The 16,796-nt window shown below is 46.1% G+C and overlaps 1 protein-coding gene across 1 annotated transcript; it reads left to right on the top strand.

The window, feature by feature from the left end:
* Window positions 1–11,142: 11,142 nt before the first annotated feature.
* HOXC11 (homeobox C11) lies at window positions 11,143–13,383 on the top strand. The gene is made up of 2 exons (XM_013945347.1): window positions 11,143–11,836; window positions 13,151–13,383. The coding sequence occupies exons 1-2, from the start codon at window positions 11,143–11,145 to the stop codon at window positions 13,381–13,383; spliced, it is 927 nt and encodes a 308-aa protein (XP_013800801.1).
* Window positions 13,384–16,796: the final 3,413 nt, after the last annotated feature.

The raw sequence follows: 16,796 nt of genomic DNA, 5'->3' as shown, positions 1-16,796 counted from the left end.
TGGAATATGAAAGCATGTGCCCCAAATCCGCGTTAAAATCTACCTGTAATTTTTTAAGAGAGTTTGTGCTTTAATTCTAGACATGGGTTAGAAAAACACTGCCACAGCGAACATATAAACCGTCAGGATATCTCATTATAACAACATTTGCCAAAATTAATTTTTCCCTGCGAAGGTGTATTAATATTCATATTTTGCTCCAGTCCATTTCTGTGCCTCCTCAGACGTACATATTCGGCAGAGAAGTGTCGATAATTGCCGAGAGTGTGGAAATTCATTTTATTTTTATGATTAACTAGTAAACTCTTATGAGGTGATACGAGACGCTGCTAAAGGAGAAAGCATTTAAAAAATTAGGTATGGAAAAATACAGTTGGAGACCCAAGGTAGCAATGAAGAATGTCAGGCAGACTTCAGGTCCAGTAAAAGGGGGGGAAAAAATGAAAAAGACCATACAGATTACCTCAAATCAAAATATTTTAAGCTAGAAATAATAGAAATAAGATTTCCCCGGGATATTTTAATAGATGGTGTGGGCCAGCGCTTATTTCTTCTTTGGAAAATAAGTCCCGTGGGGTTTTGGGGCGGCTCTGCAAGACTAAATCTGTGTGTGTGTGGGGGGGTGTGGGTGCATATATGAACCCCCGGCGCCTGTATATGGGGAATGTATATGCCTAGCCCCGGTGCGCAAATGCGGAGCGAAGGTGCAAAAACAGCAGCGCTGTTAATGCGCTGGGCGCGCACCCGAGCCCCGAGCAGCTCATCGCACCCACGGCACACGCGGGGACTCCCGGCACCCGAGGGTACCTAGGAGAGGGCCCAGCTAAATCGGTATTTAGACCCTCGGTGGTCTTTTTCCCGCATTTGGGGAGCCGCTAAGCTCCTCAAAGCTCCCGGCCAAGGCGTCGCTGCTCCAGGCAAAGTTGGACTATTTCCCCCCATGGCTTTTTACAGCAAATCTCCTCTCTCAAAAAAAAATAATAATAAAAAAAATCCCTCTTTTCCCACTCGGCTGTTACCTTGCAGAGCGCAAACACGGACTTCAGGCGTCTTTAACCCAGCCGCCTTCATCTGTAATTGTGGATGAGGAGTATTTATTGCTTAGGTGGATAAATAGAGAAATAATTGTCTCTTTATGGAGAGAATGTGAAATAAAGCATCTGTCTCTCCCCCCGCGCACCCAGACACCCGGACACACACAAAGGCGGTCAGACACAGGCACGAGTTACACATCTGCACAACTCCCTGCTTTTCCGAGGTATTTCCAAAGGGCCTTCCGAAAAGCGGCCTTTCCTCAAACTTAAAAAAACACCCCAAGAAAATCAAATTGCTCTGGCATGTTTTTTATTTTTATTTTATTTTTTTCCTGCGTGGGATAAAAGCGAACATCTATTTGCCAAGAGGAGCCGAGCTCGCTGCCGCGATTCCCGCGTGAGAACATAAAAATTTGGGGGATTTTTTTTTCTTTTCTGTCGGAAAACATGGGTTTCTGCGTGAAATAAAATGAAGCGCCCGGGGGGCTCGGTTTGGGGGTGTGAAAAAGGGGGGGGGGAACCCGCTGCGGGGAGGCTCGGTGCGGTTTGGGGGAGATTTCTGGCAGTAAGGAGTCGCGGGCAGGCAGTGTTTTTTTTCCTTTTTTCCCCTCGGGATGAGGAAAGAGGGAGAAAAAAAAAGGGGGGGAGGTTTAATCGAGACTTTTCTTAAGGGAAAGGACAAACCTGAGCTCCCCCCTCCTAAAAAATGATAATAATAAAAAATCCCGGGGTGTGTGTGGGGGGTGTCCCCTTTTTGCAGACCGCTGGGATTTTCCTCAAAGCCAGGCGGGTTTGGGGAGGGAGAAGGGGGGATCGGGGTGCAGAAAAGGGGGTGCAGGAGGGTGGCGGCCCCCATGACTCCCCCACCCCGGTTATTCCGCCCTCCGCCCCCGCTATACCGCGGCCGGGGGTGGTTTGGGGGGGGGGGGCGGCTGCCTCCCGTCGCCCCGCCGGCGCTGCCCGAGGGAAGGCTGCCGTCTGGGCAGCCCGTCTAGGGTGGGCGGGGGCGGCCGCGGCAAAGTGAAGGTCAAGTTAAGCCGCCCGCCTACCTTCCGCGGCCCCGTCCGCGCCGCTCCGCCGCAGCCCCCGCGGGCAATGCCATTGCCGGCCGGGGCCCTTCGCGACCTGCCCGCTCGCTGCGGGGTTTGCCACCACCCCCCCCATTCCTTTTTTTTTCCCCTTCCGCTGGGGAGGGATGGGGGGGAGAGAGGAGGATGATGATCCAAGTGCATGGTGAGGAAGGCGGGGGGTGGAAATTGGAGAAAAGGGGGAGTGTTTTTTTTTTTCCCCCACCCCGATCCCAAAAATTTTTTTTCCCCCCTTCCCCAGTGGGGTTGCAGGCTTCAAACAAGGTTCTCCCCCCCTTTTTTCCTTCTTTTTTTTTTTTCCTTCTTTTTTTTTTTTCCAGCAAGATGCGAACACGTCTGCCGTGGAGGAAATTAAACGTCATAAAGAAAAGCCCAATTAAGGTTTAATGTCTGAACATTACCATTTCCTCCAGAAAACAATGAAGTTCGCTCGGTAAGGAGGGAGAGACAGAAGGGGGGGGGGACTGGAGAGGGGGCAGATTTTTTTGTCTCCAAGAGGGGGAGAAAAAAACGGGAATGGGCGCTAATCATTAAATAAAGGGACGGGGAATAAAGCCGGTAGGGGAGATATTAGGAGCTGGCGGAGCTAAGCTCCTCTCCTGCCTTTTTCGCGGAGCTGGGGACAACTTTAACAAAACCGTGTGTATTGTAATGCGGGTGTGAAGCTGGTTTCGGGTCATTTTTGACTCTTGCGACGTGGAGAGGGCGTGGGCAGGAGCTGGCCCGCAGGGGGGAAGGGGTTAATAATAAATAAGCGCTAGCCCGGGTCCAGGCAAGGGGGTGAAACGGGGGTGTCGGGATGCGACGGTGTGTGGAAAAAATTGGTGAGCGCCTCACGGATTTTCTCATCTTCCCCTGTGTTAAGTCGTGTTGTCCTTCTCCTCTCTCCTTTCACTCCGCGCGGTTTCACTCTGAACATTTGCACTGCAGAAAGAAAAAAAAAATGGGGGGGACCTAAAAAAAAGGAGAAGTCAACCCAACACACCAACGTTAGAAACGGCAGGAACTCCCCAATGCAACGCTCCTGGGCTATGGGAAAACGGCAGAGAGCTAAAAAATAATAAATGAAGCTTGGCCGGAAAGGGACTGTCGCCAGGGCAGGGATTGTGGCTTTGCACCCCCCTCTGCCGCCCTCCTGAACCCCAAATCCTGCCACCCCTCTCCCACCTCCTTTGGAAGCGCCGGGGACTGAGCCGGTGCCGAGCCGGAGCCCGGAGTGGGGGGGAAAAAAACGAAAATGTGTGTATTCACAGCACGTTGGGTTTTCTCCTCTTTCTCTTTCAAACAGCTTCATCTTTGATGGCGGGGGGGCAGATGGGGTAAAACAAGCCCTCGGTGTCTGAGAGAGGTGAATAAATGGGGGGAAAAAAGGCATAAAGCGGCAAGGAGGGAGCCTGGACCCGGCGCGGCCGGACTCGCGGCCCCGCACGCCCGGTGCAGCTCGCCGGGACTCGCCGCCAAAGCCTGGCTTTGGGCCGGGATTAGCCAAAAAAAAAACCTCCTCGGGGCTGCCCAGGGGGGAGCAGAGCAACCCCCGAGCAAACGACCTTCAAACTCCCTCTCCGCCCCTCCAAAATTCCCGAGAAGAGGGAAAAAAACCAAAGTGTCCATATTGCTTTATTTTTCAACCGTTCCTCATTAAAAAAAAATCCCGGGAAGTGTTTGCCCTCTTTTTTTTTTTTTTTTTGGCGTCTGCTTTAGGCAGTCGTAAATGGGAAAAGAAAATTGTGTTGATTATCCGGCTCTTCAGAGGAGGGAAGAATAAAATACGCGATTAGTGTTATTGAGAATAGATGCACAGATCACCAGTAATGCATATAGAGGAATCCATGTCTTATGAAGAAATAAATACTTATACAGTTATTTAGATATAGCTATGCTACAAGGAATATAAACCCATAATTAAACAGAATATATGTGCGTGTTTAATCTAGGAATGAATGAAGAATTCTGCATGTTTATGTGGATAACAGCAAAGAACTTAATATTTCTCCATAGAGTTGCCCGTGCAGCTATAGACTCCCACCTTCGTAATAAAAATGGAAAGAAAGAAAGAGGATATAGAGTCTATACACTTATACACTAAGGTATCAGATGGAGGGAATAGTTAGAGTCCAAATCTTAGACAGACTTTGAATTCACAATTTCTCTGCTCTCGAGTATTACATGAGCTATTTTCAAGCCCCGTACCTTATTAGAGGCGAACTCCGACCACATTAATTTAAATACATATTCTTTCCAACTGAACGTGGCACCGAAAAAAAACAACCAAACAAACAAAAAAAACAAACTCAAACCTTCAGTCCCGGCAGAAGAAAAAGCTGGGAATATCATCTATTATTCCGCAGAAGACCTTGAGGAGCCGTGGTGCCTAGCGGAGGGCGAGGGCAGAGTAAAGGAAGTTTTTAAAAGAGATTTTGTGCCCGGATCCCTTTGCTTCTCCATAAATAAATAAATAAATAAATAAAAATAATTTAAAAAAGGATATTATTTCTCCCCCCCCCTTTTTTTTGCATGCATTTTATAGGTAAAGAGGGACGTGCACGCATAGGGAAAGGCAGGTACGCGCCGGAGGTAGACGGACAGATGGGCAGGGACGGACAGAGGCATTTTGCACCCCTGTACCGTCCTCTTGGGCAGCATTCGTGCACTGGCAGCCTTTCGCCTCGAAAAGCCGGCTATAGGTTTGTAAAATGCCCCCGCGTGAAGCAGCTGGAGGTTTTTTGTTTCATTTTATTCTGATTAATGTGGGGATGGAAGAGAGAGCCCAGCGCCGCCGCTCCCTCAATCGCGAACTAGTCAAGTTTATCCCCATAAACTCTTGAGATTCCCCTTTGATCAATGGGCGTCTGAGGGAAATACATCTAGGTGTTAGCTGTTGTGGAAAGGAAGGGAGAAAAAAATAAAAAAAGGGGATGCGGGAGCCAAAGTATTAAAGTGCAATCCTTGGAAATGATTTCCTGGGTATTTAAGGATTAAATACCACGCATGCAAACGTGTGTGCGGTTTTAATAAGGCTGGAGCGGATTAGTTGCCCACCTCCCATTCTCAACTTTGCGTATTGGGGCTATTTTGCTAAGAAATGGGCTACCCAACAGCCAACATATTTTCCCTGCCACAATTTCCGACTTTTCTTTTTTTTCCTAACACAGTTTTGCACATTTTAGTGTCGCTGCTAAAGTTATCAAGAGGGAATGTCTGGCGAATAAAGCATTTTTTGAAGGTTCGGGGGTGTTTTATGTGTCTTCCTTTGTGTTTGAATAAGCATTTTTAGAGATTTGGACCGGGGGGGGGGGAAGGGGGGGCTATGGAATAGAAATAGGTGTTGCTTAACGAGCTCTCTTTTGGGTTTCCTGTCTCTCCTCCAGGCTGAATTTTGCAACGGCCCCAGGAGCACGCTGCGAAGTCTTACTTGAATTCACCAAACCTCGCTTTTTCCCATGCTTCAGCAGCTCCCTGAAATGTAGCTGTGCCGAGAGAAAAAAAATAAAAGTAAATAAATAGATTAACACACACACGTTTATATTCCCCCTGGCCTCGGCGCAGCTCAGCTCTTCCCGTAGGTAGGTAGGGAAGGACCCATGCCCTGGACCGGGGCTGATGCGAAAAAATACAAAATAAATGTGCAGCCCGATTGGCTTTCGCACAAGAAAAGTGTTAGTTATATTGGTTATGATTAAGTCCTACTCTTCTTAACGCCTCTGCGGCATCGCTCCCATTTGAATCCGACACCCCGTCGCACATTTCTATCCCAGACAGTCGCAGCGTTGCCTGCGGTTGGGAAACATAGTTTATCTGCTTTTATCTTGATTAAGTCCACATGATTTTGAACTCGCAGCTCAGGTCTAGAGAGATCTAAGTCGTTTTTTTCCCTTTGAATTGTTCACAGCTTATATAGTTTTCCTTAGCAGCCTGGCTTACCTCCAATTAAATTTATCTTTGCCATTTGGGGACAATAATATTTCCCAAGCGCTTCCCACTTGTAGCTATTGTCTCTCTCTTCAGATTTCCTCTACACATACGCGGTGTCTAGTAAGCTGTTTACTGGCCTGGGTTTCCTCTCTTTCGGTCTCCCTCTCTCCCCCTTCTTTTTTTTCTTAGGAAGTAATTGTAGTACCCGAGTGGAAGGGAGGGAAAAATGAGTTTGAGAACATCTGATAGGCCAAAGTCATTAGACATCAGAAGTTTGAGCCTTTTTTTTTTTAAGCAAAAGGCAAGTCACATCTCTTTGCAGCTGCTGGGGGATGCGTCTGTGAAAGGAGTGATTTTTTTTGCCCTCACTTGCATTTGCGGCCACGAGTGAGCACAGGTTAGGAAAGCAGGTTTGCAAAGGCTCCCTTTTTTTTCCCCAAAAAAAGTGTGAGCCAAAGCAAACTTTGACCAACTGTCCGAAATAGGGAAAGATGCAGGGTATAAATAACTCATCAGCTATCTTGAGACCACAGTAAGTAGCAATGAGTAACATGGTAAGTCAAGTTGGTATAAAATCTACTTTTCTTTTCTTCTTCCAGCCAATAGTTTCCATACTGTATGGGCACGTCTCGGACAAAGACTTCTTTATGGGAATACTTACAGAAAGGTTTTGACCAGAGTTGGGAGATTGCTAACGAATTTACATTGCAGTCAAATTACTATTTTTTTCTGGGGGAAAAAAATATCTTCTTTTCCCAATGAGAGAAAAAAAATTGGGCATGATTTATTGAGAAGAGTTCAAGTGCAGGATTAACCTAAATCAAAATATAACTTCAAATGTTTACATAGACCAGCTAAAGCCAACTTTCACAACTCCGCGTTTTTGATTTCGGGGCAAGCGCTGCAATATATTCGGTGACGAAATGACTCTTCGCATAACCCTAAAATCCATTTTAGCAACCCAAAACACATCTCACAAGCCTTGAGCTTTGTCCATTTGCCTGCTGAAAACGCTGTTAAACGTGTTAACTGTTTTAATTATATCAGGCAAAGGAGTGCGCACCGTGGAGCAAGAGGCGATGGGTTTGGGGAGGTGGTGTTTTTTTTTTTAATTATTATTATTTTTTTACTTGCACTTTGCTGTTTCTGGTGGAGGCAATTTTGGTAGCCTGAAGTCCTTCACGTGTAAACGGCTCCGGTCGAGATGCCGGCATAAACCCACCACCCAGCTAGGTGAATATTTCTGTATATAAAGGCACAAGGAGGGAAAAGCTCTGCAGTCTCCGCTGCCTTTTCCTTTATTCTACTGCTGAATTAACAAATTTGAGAAGTTTCTTCCAGACGGGGCAATTGAATCTCATGTTCACAGTCACATCGGAGCAACTTCCCGCAGCAAAAAAAGATCTTTCCCCCCTCTCAAGTTCGGCTGGATTTTTTTTTTCTTTAAGAGACTAAATACAGGTTTTATTTTATATGTGTTTTTTTTTTCACTCCACGCTCTAAGCTTTTCCATTCGCCTCGCATTCACGGCTAGGAAATGAAGTAGGTTAAAAATGAACCGGCTTCAATGTTCTGGATGCCTATAAGGGATATGGCTTAAAGTCATTTGACTTTTTTTTTTTTTTTTTTAAGGGGAACCAAAAGGAATGCGAGACGCCAGCCCTCATTCGGTTTTATGGTAGTCACTTTGGTGGTCAAATTCAAGTGCTGTGACTCCACAGCTGTCTCTTCTGTGCTCCCTTGCAGGAAGCGGGCAAATCCTCTCCTTTAAACTGGGTTTAAAACACAAAACGACCCCGGGGCTTGTTTCAGATGCATTTACCTACGAGCAGCAATAAATTATTCATGCACCTAGACGTTGGGTGTTATGCCACACATGTATTTTTGTTTGCTCTTCGGGTTTTCTTGGTGGTGGTGGTGGGGGGATTGCTTTGTTTTGTGTTTAAAGAGCAGCCCTTGTCCTGTTTGCTAGCAACACGCTCAGTCCCTGCCCTGGATGCAAAGCTTGATGCCTGCAACCTTGTTAGGGAATCTGCATTGAAATGGCTATGGAAAAAATAAAATATATATTTAACAGCCTTTCGCGTTTTAATCAGTTAGAATAATCCGCACGCAGGTTGCAAACAGGAGGGAACTGGGGGGAAAAAATAATTGCGCTCATAAACAATAGCTTAACATTATTAGTTTGTAGTTAGTATTAATATTGGTCCATAAAAAGCCAAGTTAAAAGATCGCTGACACTTTAATTAAAAGTTTTGCCCAAAACGACGTCCAAGTCATAAAACAGGGCAGACTACAAACCCAAGAAATCCATCACGCCAGCCAGACTCCTTGCGTCTATATTCATCAGCCAAACGGTGTGTTAGAGAGAAAATCGCGGTTCATTTTGGAATTACAGACATATTTATATGGGTGTATATATTTATCTCTGCACACACACATTCAGAGAGACACGCATGCCCCGATCCCTTATAAAAAGAGTTTTATGAGAACGGCTCTCCTTAAATAGAAAACACAAAGCTAGGGTGGGGGGAGAAAGCCATCCATAAATAAAAATAAATAAAAATGAATGCATTGCTGCCTTCGGAGGAAGAAAAACGCTCAAACTGAGGAAGAGCACACAACCTTAGCATGTGAAGCCGCCATGTTTCCCGTCCAGGTTTCGGGAATAAATACATGGAAATCCGGGCATCCTGCCTGATAAGCACTACAGTTTTGAAAGCCCTCCTGCAATATCCACTGTAATTTTGCTCTGTGATCTTTAAATCCTCTGCTCTCTGCTCTGCTGCAAGACACGGACTTGCCAGGCTGTTTTTTTAATTGAAAAAAAAAAATTAACTTTTTTCCCCTTTTGCTGTGCATTGCTTCAGAATTGCAGGATATCTGTGTATATATACTTATTTATCAGTGCCTGAAACCTTCGTGCGATTGAATGAGGTGCATTTTCCTCTCATTTTCTGGCAACCTCGCCTAGGAATTAAGCAAGCCCAGGGTTAAAACGGGGCGGCAAACATAAGGTTGCATGAAATGCGAGGAAATAACATGCAAAAAAATGAACAAGGGAAAGGAAAACGGACCTGTGCAGGGGTGCCCAGCTCCAAGAGGGACAACCCCGAGCAGGACTGGGAGCCTCTGATGCTCCTTGCTGGTGAATTGGTTATTACTGGGCTGAGTTTGGGACTTGCGTGCGGGGAGCAGGGCAAAACACCGCAGCTTTCCCTCGTCCCACCGATATACCCAGGGTCGGGGAGTTGCCTTTTTTTCTCCTTGCTGCTTCATTTGCCTGCAACTCGATTTGACAAGATAATCCCGATAAAAGCATCTCACTCCCTCACGGTGTGTAGGTCTTGCTGGAAGGACTCTGCCACCAAACTGAGCCCATGATAGAGCACGGTTCGGGTTTATGTGTAGGCAATTCAATATTTTTGTTTATTCTTCCTTTCGCTGGGCGTTTGAAAAGAGTTAGTTCAAGGGGAAAAGAAAAACTCAGTTGCATCCTGTAAAGAAAATGGGGGGGGAAAGAGTGGGGGGAGATGCACTGCATTATTTTCCTATAGAGACGGAAAAAAGAGCCACCTCGGTTTGAAATGGAAATGCTGCGAACCGTATTTTCCACCTCAGCCGGATGATTTCTAATCCAGGTGAAAAAAAAAACGATCAGCCCGCAGTTGTGGCAATGTCTCTCGGACAATTTTGCTCCCCAAAAGACTTTTTCAGCTCAGCCCCAGGCTGGGCTACCTTTCGGGAGCGCTGGCAGCTCCGAGGTCCCCCGTCCTTCAGGTACACCTTTCCACACTGTCTGAAGCAGGGATTTTAGACTACCAGTTATTTGGGAAACCCGCAAAATATCTGGCAGCCCTTCCGTACCACTGTTTGCTTGGTGTCAGCATGCAGAAATACAGAGAAACAGGGAGCTCTCGGGGCATGGAAGGGAAGACGAATGGCTTTAATAAGAATATCTTTTTTAATTCAGCTGGAAGAATAAATGATGAGAGCATTCCTGCAAGTGCATTCATTGATTGTCAATAAACAATTGCATTAAATATTCAATGCGCCACTCTTCCGTAATAAATATTTAACAAAACATTAAAGGAGGCTTTCGAATATTTATTAGGCGGTGACTTAATTCATTTGTTCTATTCCTTGATATATTACTAATTCGATATCAAAAGGCATTAAAGCCAGGCCTGCGTTGGGTCGGAGATAACTTTAAAGTTTGAAACTTTACACGATCCCCCTCCCAACACACACACACACACAAACTGTCATTGCTTAAATGGTATATTCTCTATAAACCCTGCCAAGCTGCTTGATGTATAGTTGATGTGCACATAGAGCTCAACATCATTAGCGTATGTTAGAAGCTTGTTAATTAGCACCAGCCCCCTCACTCCCCGATAGATAGATAGATAGATTCACTTCTAATTTAGCAGCCCAGCTGTACGAAGAGCTGCGCATTCCCCACTGCAGCGAGATTTCGAGAAATGTTGGAAAACTTACTTCTGCATCTCCAGCGTTTTCCCTGTGATTTTACTGAACACTTCTAAGATAGGGCTAGGATAGAAAGAGTCATAAGAATAAATTATAATAAGAGCCGCAATTATGAAAAAGGCTGGAAAGATACAGTTCCATCGCCCTAAGACCCTCCCTCTCTCCCCCTCCCTCCCCGGCCCAAATCGCCCCCTCCCCGTACCCAAATCCTCGACCGAAAAAAAAAAAAAAAACCCACAGAAAGCAGAATCCGAATAGGAAGGAGGTAGGAAAAAAAAAAAAAAAGCAACTTCACAAGCCGCCCCTTGTACTTGTCCTGCTTTGAATGCTTACAAGGGGTGTGCCTTCGGGAAAATGAATACAAATCTGCGATTGATTTTCATAATGTTTCTGCGGTGTTGGCACACCAATCGTTTGAACCTCTGCGATCTTACCTAAGTGAACCACTCCTACGCATCTAAGTGCTCCAAACTGATATATGACAATATCTACTTTGGATCACGTGGCCGCCGGAGCGACTAAGACGGATAGCGCGTCATCTCGCCTTCCCAAATTTTTTCCCCTCCGCACATCGGCTCCCAAACCTCAAGCCCTAGGAGCGCGGAAAAAGGCGAAAGATGTTTAACTCGGTGAACCTGGGCAACTTCTGCTCGCAGTCGCGCAAAGAGCGGAGCGCCGAGTTTGGCGAGCGGGCAGGTTGCGCCTCCAACCTCTACCTCCCCAGCTGCACCTATTACGTCCCTGAATTCTCCACCGTGTCCTCCTTCCTGCCACAGGCCCCCTCTCGCCAAATCTCCTACCCGTACTCCGCCAACCTCTCGCAAGTGCCGCCCGTGCGGGAGGTCTCCTACGGGCTCGAGCCCTCGAGCAAGTGGCACCCGCGCGGCAATTACGCGGCGTGCTACTCCGCGGAGGAGCTGATGCACAGGGAGTGCCTCCCGCCCGCCACCATGAGCGACATGCTAATGAAAAACGAGAGCGGCTACGGCCACCACCACCACCACCATCATCACCACCCCAGCTCCAACCACCCGGCCCCGGCGGGTTTCTACGGCGGCATGAGCAAAAACACCGTCCTGCCGCAGGGTTTCGACCGCTTCTTCGACAACGCCTATTGCGGCGCCGACACCCCCGCCGAGAGCTGCCTGCAGAAAAGCGAGGGCAAGCTGGAGCCCGAGGCGCAAGCCCAAGCGCTGGCAGCCCGCGGCGAGCCCGGGCTGGACCCGGAAGACGAAGAGGAGAACACGAACCCCGGCTCTTCAGCCTCATCCTCCTCTGTCAACAAGGAGAGCAGCAAAAGCAGCAACGCGAGTAGGTAGAGCAGTAAACGTGTTTTTTTTTTCCCTTCTCTAAAAAAAAAAAAAAAAAGAGGTTAAGGGGACTAGCCGGCGTGTTTTGTCGGTCAAATTTTATGTGGAGTTTTATAAGCATTCAAAGGATTTTATTATAACCTCCAAAGCTCTTTCTTCCAAACGAGAAGGATTTTTACGATGGGAAAAGCGCTTTGAAAGAAAAAAAAATGGAGATGTTAGGCGCAGGCACGGTGTCTTAGAGTCTGTGAAATTTTAAAAGCACCACCGTCGTGACAAATATTAACTTTGATCATGAACTTACGTGAGCGTTTTAAAAGGATTTGGTCCCGGGTTGCTGAGGGTAAAAGGCAATTGGGCAGAACACTACTTAGGCTGCCTGTGCTGGCTTTTAGGCACTAAGATGCATGCAGAGCGGGTTTTTTTTCTCTTTTTTAATTAAAAGTGTATGTCGAGTCTTTGCTCTTGCTGGGGGTGTAGTGCTAAGGGGGGAAGATGCAGGATTTTCCTTCCAAGCTGTGCATTTTCTTAGACTTTCCTTTTAAAGTGGCATTTCTTCTCCTCCAAGCCTAGTGGAGCGCCTAGCTTTTGTCAGGAGGGTCTTTGCCTTCCGTGCTTGTTTGCTTGGGTCTTCTCGTTATTTTGGTTTGCATGCACTCAAATTTCCAGGCAGCCTTGGAGGAGCGTTTCAAACGCTGAATCCAGGCAACTTTGCGAGCTGCTGTTCAGCGTGGGGCTCTTTTTTTTTTTTTTCTTTTGGCAGAGGGGAGGGTGGTTTTGTTTTCCTATTTGCCTCCGCAGAAAGCCCCCCTTTTTCTGCAGCTCGGAGGCGAAGTTCTCTTTGACTTTGATTCCTTCTTGCGTGTGTGGCGAGGACTGGAGTTAATCAAAAACTTGTGCGGAACATAATATCTAGTGCCTATAATTCCAACCTTGCTCATGCTGTTTCTCTACAGATAACAGATTTGCAGCTGAGCGTGGGTTTTCCTCAGCCATCGGTCCGCTCCAAAGCCTGCTTAAATATTCCCGCTGCTTGGCTGCTCTTTGAAAATAACAGAGCTGCGCCTAAAACGGGTGTGTTTCGGGGGTCTGAATCCTGCGCAGTGGGGGAAATAATTGGAATATGGGGCTCCGTCCTTAAGACCCTGGGCAAGCTCACCTCTAAGAGCACCGACAGGCAAACAGCTCAGTGGTGGGAGCTATCTCCCCGTGCATTAATAGCCAAGTGCGCCCCAATCTGTGGGATCAGCTGGGAAGACGAGTCTCTGGTTTGCCTTTTCTTAGTGTATTTACACTGCCTTCTGGTTCTTTTAAGGTGCTCCCAGAACAAGGAAGAAGAGATGCCCCTATTCGAAATTCCAGATCCGAGAGCTGGAGCGAGAATTTTTCTTCAATGTCTATATCAACAAAGAGAAAAGGCTCCAGTTGTCCAGGATGCTAAATCTCACCGACCGACAGGTTAAAATTTGGTTCCAGAACAGAAGAATGAAAGAAAAAAAATTAAGCAGAGACCGCCTGCAGTATTTCTCTGGAAATCCCTTATTGTGAACAGCTTTTTAAATCCCCTCTGCTGGCGAGGTGTATGTGTCTGGAGGAAGGAACAGTTGCAAGCATGGGTTTGCCCTTTGAGTCGACAAAGCAACCTCAAAGTTTAAGCCTTTTCGTTACTTATATTTGTATGTATGGGACAGTTCTGAGTAACAAAAGGAGTGAGATATTCTTGCAGTTACCCAACCGTTGAAAGGACTTGAATTCCACGGACATTTTATTTAACGTTTTTGTCTAAACAGTTTGGGATTCCTTTTTTTTTGTGTGTTTTTTTCAATTGTTGTTATTATTATTATTTTTATTGTTATTATTATTATTTAGGCACCCCTGTCCGTTTGAGTGCTGGGCGTTACGACCGCGGTGATTTCGGGATGCAGATGTGTTATCACAGGAACGGCCAAAGTCTCCCTATAGGATCAGTTCACTTCTCTTCATCTGGGGTGAGTGTGTGTGTGTGTGTGTGTGTGTGTCTGTGTGTGTGTCTGTGTGTGTGAGTGCACACACAGACATGTGTGTCCGTGTGTGTGTGTGTGTGTGTGTGTGTGCGCATTCACACCCACCCCAGTCATTTGTGGTCTCCTTCTCCATGCCAAGGCTTGTTGTCGAAACCTAATTTAAATACTCTGTCCTTAGCAGAAGGACTGTCATTATTTCCACCTCCTCCTCCATACCCCCTTTATATAAATATATATATATATGCATATCTATATGTCAAAGTGTGCACATATATATACATATATATATATATACACTATGCAGTATCGTGTCTTCATTTTGAGTGGGGAGGGGGGGAAATCTAGAAGAAAATACATTTGCAACAACTGTTTGTAAATAAATTTCGTAGTGCGTTTTTTTTTTTCTTCCGGAAATGGGAAACGAAGAACACCAGGAGAAAATAATCTTGAAAAATAATAATACAAAAAAAAAAAAATCTTTGTGTATGTAAAGTGAGTCCCCGGGATATTCTGTGAAATTCTGTGGCAAATAAAGACATTGCAAGCTGTTCTACATTATGATTTTATTTGACCATTTTATTAGAATTTCCCCTCTTAAAAGCCTCTTTGCGGTCATTGTGGTGTGGGTTTCGTCTCTAGAAGTTTAAATACCTGAATGCATATCAGCAATATCATCATCCATATTCATGTGGCTCGCTGCAGTATGGGATAATATGACTGGTATTAATATGAAACCTCCACCTTGGAGCACACGTTAGTTGTGGAGTTCATTGTATTCATCATCGGATTGAAATTTATAGGATTTTTCTTGGCCCAGTAATCCTACTCTGAATTTGGCTCCAGATGTCTTTCGCTGTTTTCCGGTTGTAGTTAATCTTTTTTGCATTTTCATGAGAACGCTATATTAGCCTTTTTTTTTCCCCCATTCTTTCAATGAATGAAACTCTAATTACACCAAGAAACGAGCTGCATTTCCATAAGTCAAGGATAACCCACCTTATACCTACAAAGCACAAATGCAAAGTCAAGTACTTAAATTCCTGCTTAAGGAAAACAAGTTCAACTCCCAGGCACAGGGCATAAAAGTGATTTTTTTTTTTTTTTTACGTTTGCACAGTGACTTCTTTTCTCTCAAACTATGAAAGAAACACAATTTTTTCAAGGACAAAGAAATGCAGAAGATTCCTTTGGTGACGTGGTGCATGCATTTTGTGTAAAAACAATGATTTGGAGGGCTGTTTTTAGGGATTTTTTTTTTTAGGGGGGGTATGTTTGGGGTTTCCAGGCTGAAAGCTCCTTTGCTTTCTGATGTGGAGCGATGGGATTTTGCATATGGACGGGAGGGGGGGTGAAAAAAGGAGGAAGGGGAAAAAAAAAACAGCAGCAAAGAAACAACGCATTATATTCCCATCCATTGAGCGTGTTCTTGTAAAATTCTCATGCTTGCTTTTAAATACAACCCTGTGGAAGGAAAACGCTTTGATGGTGTCTTCTGATTTGATTTGACAACGGCAGGGGAAAAAATATTAGAACCCGCAAAAATGCTCTTAGTTTGCTCGCACACAAACACACACAACCCGCACACAAATAAATGAAAAACAACTTGGGCTTTCGTGATAGCCCCTCGTTACGCCACGATCTGCTCTTGGAAGGATGTTCACAGGCATGTTTCTCATTACGGGAGTGGGAAACCGGGGTAGGGAAGGGGGGAAAAAAAAGGGGTGGTGGTGGTGGGTGGTGGATGGCAAAGCGGGGCTTTATTATTATTTTATCGCTATTTATTTTTGCAAAGCCTGCCAGCTCAAAGGACGCTTGTCCGCGGCCTAAAAATCCCGCCTGAGCTTCCCCGTTTGGATAAGCTAGCCCTAAAAGGGGAGGGAGGGGGAGACCTTGCAGGGGTGCACGGGGCTTTCCTTAGCTTTAAAAAAAAAAAAAAATCAAAATAGACAAGATGTGGTTAAAGGAGCCATCTTCCGCGCAGATGTCGCGGGGTCCTGCTGCACTCCGGCACCAGCCGGGGGAAAAAGGCGTTATGACTCGCAGAAAGAGAGAGAGAGAGAGAGAAAAAAAATCACCTTTCTTTAATGAGTGTTTGCCAAACCTTCCCAAGGTTAGGAAAACCAAAGAGAGGTGCAATAAGGTGAATATCACGAGGTCAGAAACGGCAGTTAATGCTCCGTAACAGCAGCGGCTGTCCGGACAAAAGCGGCTAGTCTAGACATTGTAATAAAGACTGCAGCACTAAACAGCTTAATTTTTCTTAATTACCCCGTCTGGCTAAAGGAAAAAGACTTCCGCAGTAAATAGTAAACAAATAAGGGAGCCTTGCCCAGGGATTTTTTTTTTTCCCCTCTTCCCCTCCCTCTTCCCCCCCCCCCCGGCAAGTCTTCAGTTCAACTGCAGCACAATGAAACTGTAGGCCTAGTTCAAAGTTTTCGCGAGCTAAAATGGAATGCCAGTTGTAAAATCCAAGTTTATAGACCATGTGGGAGTTTACAGCAGCATTAAGCATCAGTGCCATGTAGGAAAAGGGCTGTTAATGTTCTGCGGAGGGTGGTAGGGGGGGGATCTGGCGGCCCTGGCTGTGTGTGTGTGAGGGGGGTCAGTGAAGATGCTTCGGGTACCACAAGGGGTGAACAAGCAGAACAGCGTTTATACATCTGTATGTCGCCGTAGAGGCACCTATAGGGTGGGTTTATATGTGCGCAGAGCAAGGGGAGGGTCCGGCGCCGGCTTTTGGGGCCGGCTGCCGTTGAAGCGCGGAAAAGCCCCAAATTGCCACCGCGAGGGGCTTCCCGAGCCTGCCTGGGGAAGCCGAGGTGGGAGCGAGCCCCGCAGGAAGGAAAAATGTGAATATATGATGTCTTTGAACTTCAATAAAGTCAAGTCCATCACCTTTAACCCTTTTGTAATAAAGCGGGATGGGAGCGGGTCGCGGGTCCCCGGCCGCCCCGCCTC

The sequence above is a fragment of the Apteryx mantelli genome, chromosome 33 (genome assembly GCF_036417845.1).
Source record: "Apteryx mantelli isolate bAptMan1 chromosome 33, bAptMan1.hap1, whole genome shotgun sequence".
In the NCBI taxonomy this organism is placed as follows: domain Eukaryota; kingdom Metazoa; phylum Chordata; class Aves; order Apterygiformes; family Apterygidae; genus Apteryx; species Apteryx mantelli.
The sequence above is the reverse complement of the archived record's forward strand: the minus strand, read 5'-3'. Positions and strand labels throughout refer to the sequence as shown.